Below are 12,734 nucleotides of genomic sequence, written 5' to 3' on the forward strand. Positions count from 1 at the left end.
TATTATGCTGCCTCATACACGCCAGTTCCCAGCACGTATGTGTTGATGTTTAAAAGAATAACATTTTGGTGTTTTTTGGAAAGATCACCTAGGAGGAATATTTTGTTCTAACACACGATAAATACAAGACATTAATAATTACAGAAAATAGAATCAAATAACAAGGTATAAGTCATTCTTTTAAGATTGGCCTCCCATGGAATATATTTCACCATGATCTTGAACTGAGTAGGATAGGGAAGTGGAGAGAATAGCTTCAGAGCCCTCAGCCACCCCCATCCCCCCAAAATAGCTTTGAAAACCTGTCCTTTGATAGCTAAGTGGATGGCTACATGGCACCCCAAAATGCTAGTCCACGGTGTGGTCTGCCATGCTGGCTCCCATATTTCCTAAAAATGTGTCTGTGCTACCACTTTAAGTCCCTTCTGGAACCAGGCAAATGGATGACCAAATGGACGTGCTAAGATGGTCCAAGACCAGGCAATAGTCAGAAGGCAGAGGTGATTGGAAGATGGGTGGGCATCTCAGTTGTTTCTCTCCATGGTGGTCCGGGATATTTTCTCGGGCTCGAAGCCAAGAATCTGAGAAGCTATCCCTTTACTCCATAGCTGCTCTCCTCTTATCAAATTTTGTCATGTTAGAAAGAGCACCATGTCAGTGTTCATCCTACCTATACACTTTCACATGACTTCTTTCCTTTCCCAGCGAAGAGTGAGTATGAGAGATATCAGTCCAATCTGTGCTCTAATCACATGACACTCCAAGAGACCATTGCCACCAACAGTTTTTACATTATTTTGAGTAGCTAGGCTTTTTGTTAAGAAATAAAATCAGACAGCTGGTTGGAATGCAATCCCTGCCACAAATAAATGTTCCAGTGGTCAGTTTCCTTAGAACATGAGTCCTGAGTGATGATCTGTGAAGCAGAAGAAAGGAAGTCCTAAGAGTTTTTGAGTGCTGCCTCCATAGCCCTGTGTTAGAAAGCCGAGCTGCCTTCCAGGTGGCAAGGGCTTAATCCAAACTCTACCACACAGATCTGTCTAGGGTAATTCCTAACCCTGCATTGGGGGTGCTCCAAGTTACAATCAAACTGTAGTAGAATAACTCCTTCGTGTCTGGACTGTGCCTTCTGAAGGCCAGACTGCAAAAGTTGCCAGGATGCTAGGCAGAGCCTGCCTGTCTTTGGGGCACGGTGTTCTGTTATTTCTACATTTTCTGCATTTTCACTGCCCAGTCCAAGTGGACGTCTCTCTTCTTCTCCTCTACCCTTCTCAAACACAACAAATAGAATTTTTCCAGAACTTTTTGTATAGACAAAAATGGTCTTGGACGTTGATGAAAAATATAGCAAAGAACTGGCAAGGGAAGAAAATGACCTCCAGAAAGCAAAGGCATCTAGTCTTATTTAGTTTTGCCCTCTGTTTTGAAATTCTCTGCTTACAGATCTCTGCGTGGCTCACTCCAACTTCATTCAGATCTTGGCTCCAGCTTCACCTCCTCAATGAGACCTTCCCTGCAGGACATACCTAAATACACTTCTCTCACCATCCCCTCATTTTGTTAACCTTTCTTTATAGCACGTGTCTCCATCTGGCATTAGATTATGAATGCTTATGTTGAACTGTACTTCATCTATCTCTCCCCTAGAACCTAAGCTCCATGAGATTGAGGACTTTGTTTTGTTCACTACTGTATTTGCATCATCTAAAACAAACTGGCATATGATTAGTGTCCAATCAATAAATATTTGTTGAATGACTAAATAACTAAAGAAAATCTATGTTGTTCAATGACTAAATTAAAACCAAATGGAACTAATCACCAGGGAAATGCAAATCAAAATCACAAGGACACAGGAGATATCATCTCACACCTGTCAGAATGGCTATTATCAGAAAGACAAAAGGTAACAAGTGTTGACCATGATGTAGAGAAAAAGGAACACTTTTCACACTGTTTGTGGGAATGAAAATTGGTGCAGCCAGCATGGAAAACAATATGGAGGTTTCTCAAAAAATTAAAAAATAGATCTACCATATGATCCAGCAATCCCACTTCTGAGAATATATCCAAAGGAATTGAAGTTAGAATCTTCGAGAGGTAGCCACACACCCATGTTCATTGTCTCATTATTTACAATAGCCAAGACATGGAAATGACCTAAGTGTCCACTGATGGATAATTGGATTAAGAAAATGTGGTGTATATATAGAGATATATGCAACTGAATTATTCGACCGTACAAAAGCAGGAAACCCTGCCATTTGCAACAACATGGATGGACCTTGAGAACATTATGCTAAGTGACATAAGACAGGGAAAGGCAACTACTGTGTGATCTCACTAACTTGGAATCTAAAAAGAAGAAAAACAACGAACTCATGGAAACAGAGAACAGATTGGTCGCTGCGAGACCTGAGAGATGAGGAGTGTGAAAAATGGTTGAAAGTGGTCCAAAGATACAAAGTTCCAGTTATAAGGTAAATAAATCCTGGGGATATAATGGACAGCATGGTGACTCTAGTTAATAACATTGTGTTGTATATTCGAAAGTTGTTACAAAGTTAAAAGTCCTCATCACAAAAAAATTTGTAACTACGTGAGGTGATGAATGTTAACTAAACTTATTGCGATGATCATTTTGCATTTGATATAGATATATAGATATCTATATATCTATATAAAATCATTATGTTGTACACCTTAAACTAATATAATTTTATATGTTAATTTTATCTCAGTAAAATTGGGAAAAAAATTTAATGGAATATTTAGAGTCGAGACATTTCTGAAACCATTTCTCAGGCCAACGTTCTACGAAGAAAGTTGAACAAAGGTGGAAGAAAACAGATAAAGCAAATTTAAAATGTCAGCTTTCTTTATTAACAACAGATCTCTTAACTAAGATTTATGATGAAAGTACCTAAGTCTATCCAAACAGCCTCATCCCACGCTCTGCCAAGCTTGAGATCCCCCAGGACAATCTCACGTGTAAGAGTCAAGACTTGTCATGATAAAGAAACATAAATTATGAATCCCTGTTCTCTACAGAATGGAGAAATAATTGATAGTGTCCTACAAATGTTTCTCCAAACCCAAAGTGCTGGTTTATCGTGATGCTTGCTTCTCTCATTGTGCCTAGAACAGTTTTAGAGATTTCTTTCCTGTCTTTTCTTTATCTTCTCCAAAAGTGTCCCAGCACTAACTGCACATATTTATCTCATGGTCTGATGACTCCTTCTGATCAAGCTGTTCCTGTTACTAGAAGAGCTTGCCTCTGAGCCAGAATAATCAAGCAAAAAGAAAGACTGGAAAGAACAGAAATAATTTACAAATAAATATGTGAGTATTAAGACTCTGAACGACAAACGGTCAAAATCACCATCAGAAAAAGCTGGACAGTGAGAAAAATATTAAGACACTGATGTTTTGATACTGCAAATACAAAATTATTTTTTAAAGTCATATAATTAGATGTGGCTATAAGGACTTCCTTAAAATATCTCAAAAATATACAGTATTATCAACACAATTGATAATAGCTTCAGTCTGACCTATTTGCCTGGTAATTCTCTTTACTGCAACAATAGGACAGATTACTCAGCAGTGTAACTTACTCCTTACCAAATGGTAACTTTCCTTACCAAATGATAGTGTCATTTGTCACACAGGAAGTGAAGACTTGGCACAAACATTTCACTGGGTAGTTTCCTTCGACTTTTCACATTACAGTCAACTGACTTATAAATTATAGGAAGTATAAATTTAACCGTGCTGACAACTTTTTGAAAACCTACTGGGTCTGCAAGACTTTTCCAGCCAAATGGTCTGCTGACCTTTCCAACTCAATGTGGAAAAACATAATGTGTTAAGTCAATGATAAATAAATTAATGATGAGACAAATTAATTCATTCATCAGTTTTAAACTATACTTATGATTTTCCACTACAAACCAGCTCCTTCCCTTAACTTTTAAGGTCTCCATTTCTGTCCTGCCACTCTCTGTGAACCCACAAGAGAGGGTAGCAGAATTAGCTATACTCTCTTCCTCCTTGTGCCCAATTGGCCCAAACTCTACAGCGTCTTCCTTCCTTGCTTCTCTTCCATCTGCCTCTTGGTTACCATTCAAGCTTAGCCTCATCTGTCTCTCTGCTTTCATTCTCTACTTTGTACACAGGAGCCTAACTATTTCTTTCCTTTTGTCAACATTGCACTCTTCCACTGACTACCAATAGAATAGGCATTACTCGGCCTGGCATTTAAGGGATTCCGTAACCAAGATCTGCCTTTATTCCCACACTATGTTTCACTGGTCTTCCGTACTTCAGATTATCGGAAATGCTTTTCTTTCTTGGAATACTCTCTACCCCTTTTTCTACCTCCACATCATGCTTTTATCTCTGCTTGGAATGACTCTCCTACCTTCACACACTACATATATCACCACCAGAGTTAATCAGCTATCCTTCTTTGAAATCTTTCCTGTCACCCTAACAAGAAATAATATTGCCCCCTCTGAATGTCTGTGGTATCTGACCCACTCCTTTGATAGCTGTCTTGTGGTGTATTTGTTCATTTATTCATATGATGTGTTTTCCCCAATTTACTAATAAACTCTTTGAGATCATTCTTTATTTCAGAATTGAAACGGATGAGACTCACTCAGTTCACTTGTGTTGAAAGAATGAATGAATGAATGAGTGATGGAGAAAGTTCTTTTATCTCCTGCTCTTCAAGAGCAAGATTTAAACTTCCTATTGATATGAAATTCAGAAATGCTTAGTAGACATTTTAGTATGCCTAAATACTCTGTAACAAATTAATGTCTGTAAAGCCACTGTGTAATAGAATATAGGCCCCACTCAGTTAAAACTACTTAAGGATACATTAGATCCACAGAACAGTTTGACAAACAGTGTTGGAAACATTAACTGGATAGATACAAAGCAACACGATCTAGTTTTATTCTCTCAGAAGGTTGTTTTGAGATCATCAGCTGCTCCTAACATATAGAAAAATACTGTTTTCACACATCTTTAAGCGAAAATATTTTTTCCTTATCTGCACTGAGCATGACCAAAAGAAGCTTGGCATATGGTATTTCCTGAAATTTTTATATGTTTATAATGTGGCATAAAAGCACAGTACACTGCTGCATATATACGTGCCAACAGCTCTCACATTTTCCAGTTTTATACCTTCTTATTGGAAGAAACTCAGGGAGCCATCAAGCCCAGAGCTGTTTCCAAACACATCAAGGCCTAACCGTTTCAGAAACGCATGTGCTCTTACAAGTACTCCAAGAGATGATTCTATAGCACAGGAATTTATTTCAGCCTCTTCAAATCCTGAAGTCAGAAATTTCATCCAAGCCCTTAAACTACATTCTTCTGAGAGTAAAACTCATTTCCTTATCCTGTAACTTTTGGAAACAAAGGCCAAATACTCCCTTAAATCTGTACCACAAAGAAAAAGGTCCCAGTGGAGCCGCACCAATGGCTTCTGTAACACCATGGTGCTAGACCTCTTTCTGTAATTCTGACCATCCTCTTCTCTTTCCAGCACTGGTCCTCACCTCCTTCCACCCATCTCAGCGTAAGATAGCCCAGGCCTCAGTCCTTCTCTGTCCACAGGGCCACTCAAGAGCCTGTCCAATGGTGTGGGATATGATACATCACTCAGGACTCAGAGTAAAGTGCTATGGGTCTCCGTTCTGCCTCTGACCAGTAGTGGGGCCCTGGACCTACCATGTAATTTCTCTGGATATGAATATCTATCTATATGTACACAACTAAGATTAGATAATATCTTAATCTCTTCAACCATTAAGTGTGCAGGACACTATTCTACCAACTCCAAGATGATAACTTCCAAATAGTCTAGCTGTATATACTCCACCAAGCTCTCAGATTCTTCCATTTACTCCTTCATTCATTCACAAGCTATTTATTTAGCAGCAATATGCATCGGGCACCGTGGTAATCTTTGGGGATACACTGGTCAATAAAAAAGGCATGATCCCTGCCTTTGTGAAGTTTACAGTCTAGTGGACATCAAACAATGTAAGAATGATAATTAATAAGCAAGAAAATACATATAAAATTTCATATGGTGCTAAGTACTTTGAAACAAAAGAGAGGGCAGGAGAGAAAGAGAGAGAGGGGATACAGTGTGAGAAAATCGCAGCGCAAGCCCTCTCTGAAGGGATGGCATTTCAAGATTCTAGGGATAAGAAGGAGGCTGACACCCAAAGAGAAGGAGTAAAACCATTTTAGGCAAAAAGAATAACATGTGAAGAGGTCCAGAAGCAAGAAAAGTACTTTGTGTATAAAAGGGGCTGATAGATCTGCAGCAGTGGAGGTGAGGAGAAGAAGCAGAAAAGTGGCATTTCTCTCCTCACTATATTCACCTGAACACAACACAGGACCAAAATCAGTGGTTCCCAAACTTGTCTGCACATTAGAATCACCTGGTGAAAGGGGGAAAAGCAGGGGCGGGGAGGGGGTTGAACTGAGAGATTGGGATTGACATTTATACACTAATATGTACAAAATAGATAAGTAATAAGAACCTGCTGTATATTAAAAAAAAAAGAATCACCTGGTGATCTTCGAAAAGTTCCAAAGCTCAGGTGGCACCCCAAACCAGTAAAATGACAAACTCCAGGGGTAGAACACAAGCATCAGGATTTTTTGCAGCTTCAAATGATTCCAAAATTCAGACAAGTTTGAAAATCACTGACTTAAATCAATTTTAGGGCTTAAGTTCTTCTTTTACTCTTCTCTAAAATGATGGAGTTCAACTTAATCAAGTCAGGGCTCTTTTTTTTTTTTTTTTTTTTTTTTGCGGTACGCGGGGTTCTCACTGTTGTGGCCTCTCCCGTTGCGGAGCACAGGCTCCGGACGCGCAGGCTCAGCAGCCATGGCTCACGGGCCCAGCCGCTCCGCAGCATATGGGATCTTCCCGGACCGGGGCACGAACCCGCATCCCCTGCATCGGCAGGCGGACTCTCAACCACTGCGCCACCAGGGAAGCCCAGGGCTCTTTCTTGCTCTAAATTAGATGATCTCTCTCCAGATGCAGATCCACAGTCATTTTCACCCATCCTCTTCCACAAATCTTCCTTCCCTCCCTTGCCTCTATCCTAGGACTCCCACATTCTCCCAGCCAGACCTGAAGCCTTAGAATCTTAGATTCTTCTCTTCACAGTGTTCCTATAAATCAAGCAGGTTCTGTTGATCCAAAGCGTTGATGAAGCCCTTCTTCCCTTTTCACCTAGATAATCACTTCCTGCAGCCTCACCCTCCAGTCCTGCCCACATCTTTCTGAACTCAATCCTGCTGCCTATTCAAGCCATAGCCACATTTCCAAGCCCTTCTCAAGTTCCACGTCCTCCAGGAAGACTCCCTAACAAACTCAAGTATCTATGACAACTAATCCGGAAAGTTTCATAATTCTCATTGTCTATATGATACAATTTAGAACTGAATTATATACTAATGTATATTATACATTGGTCTTATCTCCCCAAGGGATGTTAAATAAATGGAAAAAAATCCACATATTTTATTAATCCCTGGCATATATTAAGCATTCAAATATTAGTAGCAGCAATGGTAGCACTGGTCTTGGAGGTAGTGCAGTGGTGATGGTGTTGGCAGTGGTATTAGAAGTGGCAGTGGAAGTAGGAGTAGAGGCAGTGACAGCAACATAAAGGGCCTTACGACAGGTACTTTATATACATCATCTCATTTAAACATTAAAACAATCCTACAAAATAGTTCTAATCTCCCCACTTTACAAATAAAAAAGTTGGAGATTAGGAAGTTCAAGGAATTTACTCAGGATAGATGGCAGATCTATCTGGTCCTGAATTTTTTTCCCATTACTCCATGTTACCTCCCTATAAGCCTTCCAATAAACAGGCCCTTTTTTGGAATTCTTTTGCATCTGACATAAATTAATTGCTCGATTGATATGAATACTTGCATGCAGTGGACAATTCCCAGTAACAAATACAGACTATGGGCATTTCATTTTTGCAGACTAACTAGGGTCCCCCAAAATTGGCACTTAAGCAACAAATGTGTGTTAAGATATACTCTGGCCATTTATAAAAATGATCCTTTCCACCTAAAGTTGTCTAATATGGTAAGTGTACCAGTGGATGCCCCTTTCTCCACCAGCAAGGAGCTGGAGGATTTACCCTGGGTACTGAGCTGCCTATTGCCAACCTGGGATGCCACGAGGAACAAATGCTAATTGTGAGTCAATAAGTCACACAATTTAGAAGGTAGTCTATAAAATACTTGAGCCTTCAAGGTCATTGAAACATTTCATGTGCAGAACTCATAATCCACCCAATGAAAAGATCAAGAAGGCCCCAGAAACTTAGACAATTTTCTGCATCTCTTGCCTTAATTTTTCAAAAGCAAACATTGGAGTTTGGCTGCTAATAAAAACAAATCAATAGGTGAACAACACAGTAACAAAATGTCTGATCAGGTGTTTGTAGGCTCTCCTGTTAGAGAACAATTTGCTATAAATAAAACAGAGATAATTATCAGCATCTTTGGGACGGGGGGGTGGTGGTGGCCAACCTGTTTGGAGAAATAGTGCTGCTTAGAAATGCAGATTAAATAGGTAAGAGAATGAGGAGGGAAATAATTTATGTTCTGATACTAAGCAAAGTAAAACTGAAGACAGTGTTTAAATTATGCCGCTGACAAGGTCACTTTAAAAAATTATTTCAAGATAGATAGTTTTCTATTATTCATGTAAATAGAAACAATCTCATGGAAGAGATCATCCAAAATAGCAGATCTAGAAGTTGCTCCTATTTACTTCAGAAATACATTATTTAATTTGCTTTTTTGTGCTTCACTTCACTTTACTAAGTCTGATTTAGGCTAGTAGTATAATCAGTTTGACTTTCCTGAGCCCTCACCAAGTGCTAGGAGGAAGTTAATCTAGAATGTGCTAGTGGAAGACAATGTGAAAAAAAACCACTAGAAATTACTCATCTTGAATGAAGAAAAATCCAGATCATGTATCTCCCCTCCTGTCTCAAATCTCTTGAAATGAAAAAAAAATGTGTATTTTAAAAGAAAACTAAATTTATATGGGATAAAATTGATAAAGTGCACTTCCGTAATAGCAAGGAAGTTCTCGGCTCTGACACAAAACGATCTAGAATAAATCTCATAAGATCCTGATTCTTAGCATGTACTTGTGTTGTTAAACACAAATTCACTTATTCCAAAGACTGATCCACACACAAGACACCACAGAAGGTAATCTCACCTGTTTTCTGACCCAGAGTCCTGATAGTAGAAGAAAGTTTCCCTCCTAATAACTGAAGAAATTCACGCATTTGCAATAATAAAAACATTTTTAAAAGATGAGTAACTTCACAATTCTTTTTTCAATCTAAGATTCCCTAACTAAACTGATGGAGTCAAGATCTCTTGAGATTGACTGTGTGTCAGTGTATTTATAAACAGCCAAGTGGCCAATGTTTTGTGTTGGCAGCTAAAAGTCAGCCATTCTAGATCAAGGCTTGCAAGTGAAAATTTTTTTATTCTCCTCCATTTTCCTTTTGACTTAAGGGAGATTTAAACTGCATAGCCAGCTGGTAATACATACAACAACACTTAAAACACACATGTGGGACTTCCCTGGTAGTGCAGCGGTTAAGAATCCGCCTGCCAATGCAGGGGACACAGGTTCCATCCTTGGTCTGGGAAGATCCCACATGCCGTGGAGCAACTAAGCCCGTGCGCCACAACTACTGAGCCTGTGCTTGAGAGCCCGCGAGCCACAACGACTAAGCCCAACTACTGAGCCCAAGCACCGCAACTACTAAGCCCGTATGCCACAACTATTGAAGCCTGTGCGCCTAGAGCCTGTGCTTTGCAACAAGAGAAGCCACTGCAAGAAGCCCACGCACCACAACAAAGAGTAGCCCCTGCTCACTGCAACTAGAGGAAGCCCATGTGCAGCAACCAACGCAACCAAAAATTAAAAAAAAAAAAAATGTGAAAACTTGAATCAAGTAACATGAAAGGCAGAGTCAGCTTAATTACTATTATCTTTTTACCTAATGTAACTGTGGCTTGCAAAACAGTTATAATAAAAAGCATTATTTTTCCAACTTCTAGAAAAAAAATACAGACAACTGAGCTTAAAATCAGAGTATATCAAGGCATTAACCACTTAGCTAAATCACCCCATTAGTGTGGTGTTGAAAAAGGGCATATGTATGTGTATGGATGCGTTACTTATGGTGGCTCATATATGACGCAATTATTTATACTGGAAAACAAAAATATGTGACCAGAGAGGGAGGATCCTTACCTTTTCAAGTATAGCGTTGCCTTGATGAGGATTGATGTTGTGCCGGCTTATTTCTCTCTTGTATTTATATTCATAAACTTGGTCAGTGATATTAATCAGCAGAGTTGAAGGGCTGAAGACCAGTTTTCCACAATCATACACAGTTCCACTTTCAATATCAGTTGGTGCTGTAGCGTATCGTAAAATTAATCCCATTACAAGGCCTAAAATAAAGAATAAATAATTGCACTGGAGAAATGTAATCTAAAATGTTCATCACTAGATGCTTTCAAATATGATTTGTAACTTGTGTAGGTGGCAGGAGAAAGGGTCGTTGCCTGGTTTAGAAAATTGTTCACTCTTCCATAGATACCAGCTCAACAGACTGTATTGTTAAAATATTTGCGATGGACACTGTTAATACTTCTCCTTTTCTCCTTCCTAATGGATCCACAGGTTTTGGAGAGAAGAGCTACCCACCTCTTCTATCCATCCAAGTGCTCAAGAAAACCTTGGCTCCATGAGAGATACTGTAATCTAATCAGTCAGGAGATGGAATTCCCCTGGAGAAAGTTTCTGGTCCACAGATCAGCACATATCTGAGACAGCCCCATCAGACTAAAAGGTTGCACTTATATACTGTGGTTAGGGGACAAGTGTTCTTATTCTCTCCCTCAGGATATGATCAAGACAATATGTTTCTCTATTTTTTGCTGGCAGGTATCTTGTGACCTTGAGGGGACATAGTCCAAGGACACAGTCAATATCCTGAGGATGGTTGGACTGAGATATAGACAGAACCCAGGTCCTGGATGCCTTCACTGAGCCCTGGATCAACCTATCCTGGAGCTACCCTAATTCTAGACTTCCTGTTATGTGACATAATACATTTTCTAATTTTTCAAACAATGTAAAATCAAGTTTCTGCTTACCTGCAGCCAAATGCATTCTAATGATACAATATTCCCTTAGCAAAGAGTTGAACTCAAGTGACAATCCTTGACTTTTGAGTTTACAGACTCTGTTAGGATGCTCATGATAATATGATAAATGTGAACTCTCTTAATATTGTCGATTTATTAACAAAATCACAAAGAAACTTTAGAGGTCCACACATTCCTCAATTTAAAATTAGGATTGATGTATTTGTTTTAGGATAAATCCACAGTTCACTCATTAAAACATCAAAGTTTGGAGGTTTTAACCACTCTTTTGTAAATCTAGTCATCTAATGGCCTTTCATTTATTCAATAAAACATTTGTTGGGTGCATATTTTGTTTCAGACATTTATAGACTTAAAATAAAAATACAGTCCCAGTCCTACAGGAGCTGAAGTTTATAAAGTGAAGATCCATAAGCAAACAATTATAATACAACGTGACGTGTGCTATGACCGCTGGTAAGTGCCCTGTGTTATACGAGTATAAAGAGGAGACACTCCAAGGCTCTGTGAATGATGCAAAGCTTTAGATGAATTTTAGAAGGTCACATAAGATTTGTCCAGATGACCTGAATTAAGGAATGAGTTGGGATCCAGGCTGCACATGTGGGTGGCAGCACGTGAGTTACGGCAGAGACAGATAAATGTTCCCTAGGATTTTTGTCTGCCAATGTGTAGAATAGTTGTCAGGAAGTGGCTGCTTGGCCATAGATTGTGTTTCCAGCTCTCTGGCGTTTGGTTGGGTTCTCACCAACGGAATATAAGCAAAAGTGATGTGTGCCACAGCACTGAAGAAGTAGGTGAGTTTTCTCCCTTCTCTTTCCCCATTTATCATATGGATGGGGCAGAAACAAAGGCCCTATAGGTATAGGTAGACAGAGTCACCACATTGAAGAAATCTGCGTCCCTGAGACACCAGGTAGGGGAAAGCCATCCGCCAACCAGGAAAACCTGCACTGGACTGTTACTTGAGTGAAAAGTTAACTTCACTTGTGTAGTCACTGAAATGTGAGTGGTTCTGTGTTAACAGTCACTAGGATAACCTAATAATATAATGTATAAATACAGAGGAATTTAAGAAATCTGATGGATTTAGGGAATCAGCAGTGGAGTAAGAAGAGAATAGGTGGAGAGAGACAGAGACAGAGACAAAGAGAGAGAAAAACTCTAGACCACAGGGGCCAGGTCATAAAGAGACTCCTCTGTCATGCTAAGAAGTTTTTATTTTTAACCCAATGGTAATATAGAACTATTGAAAGATTTTAGGCAGGACAGTAAAACAGTCAGATTTTTATATAAGATCTATCACTTTGGCAATAATGTAGAGAGCTAGAGTAATAGGTGAGAATGAAAGCAGATTTCTGTCAAAAATATTTTTACCTTACTTGTTCCTGCTTCAGTATTTGGCCCACTCCCCCATAACAGTGAGAAATATTTTATCTTAACCTTTGCCAGCA

The 12,734-nt window shown here is 39.3% G+C and overlaps 1 protein-coding gene across 3 annotated transcripts in view; it reads right to left on the bottom strand.

The window, feature by feature from the left end:
- SLC9A9 (solute carrier family 9 member A9) overlaps window positions 1–12,734 on the bottom strand; it is a 630,944-nt gene that overhangs the window by 511,303 nt on the left and 106,907 nt on the right. For all 3 annotated transcript variants that reach the window (XM_060011384.1, XM_060011385.1, XM_060011383.1), the window contains one exon: window positions 10,358–10,560. In XM_060011384.1, the coding sequence (XP_059867367.1) occupies window positions 10,358–10,552 (195 nt within the window). In that variant the 5' untranslated portion in view covers window positions 10,553–10,560. The remainder of the gene's footprint in view (window positions 1–10,357; window positions 10,561–12,734) is intronic.

Source organism: Delphinus delphis, chromosome 4 (genome assembly GCF_949987515.2).
Source record: "Delphinus delphis chromosome 4, mDelDel1.2, whole genome shotgun sequence".
Lineage (NCBI taxonomy): Eukaryota > Metazoa > Chordata > Mammalia > Artiodactyla > Delphinidae > Delphinus > Delphinus delphis.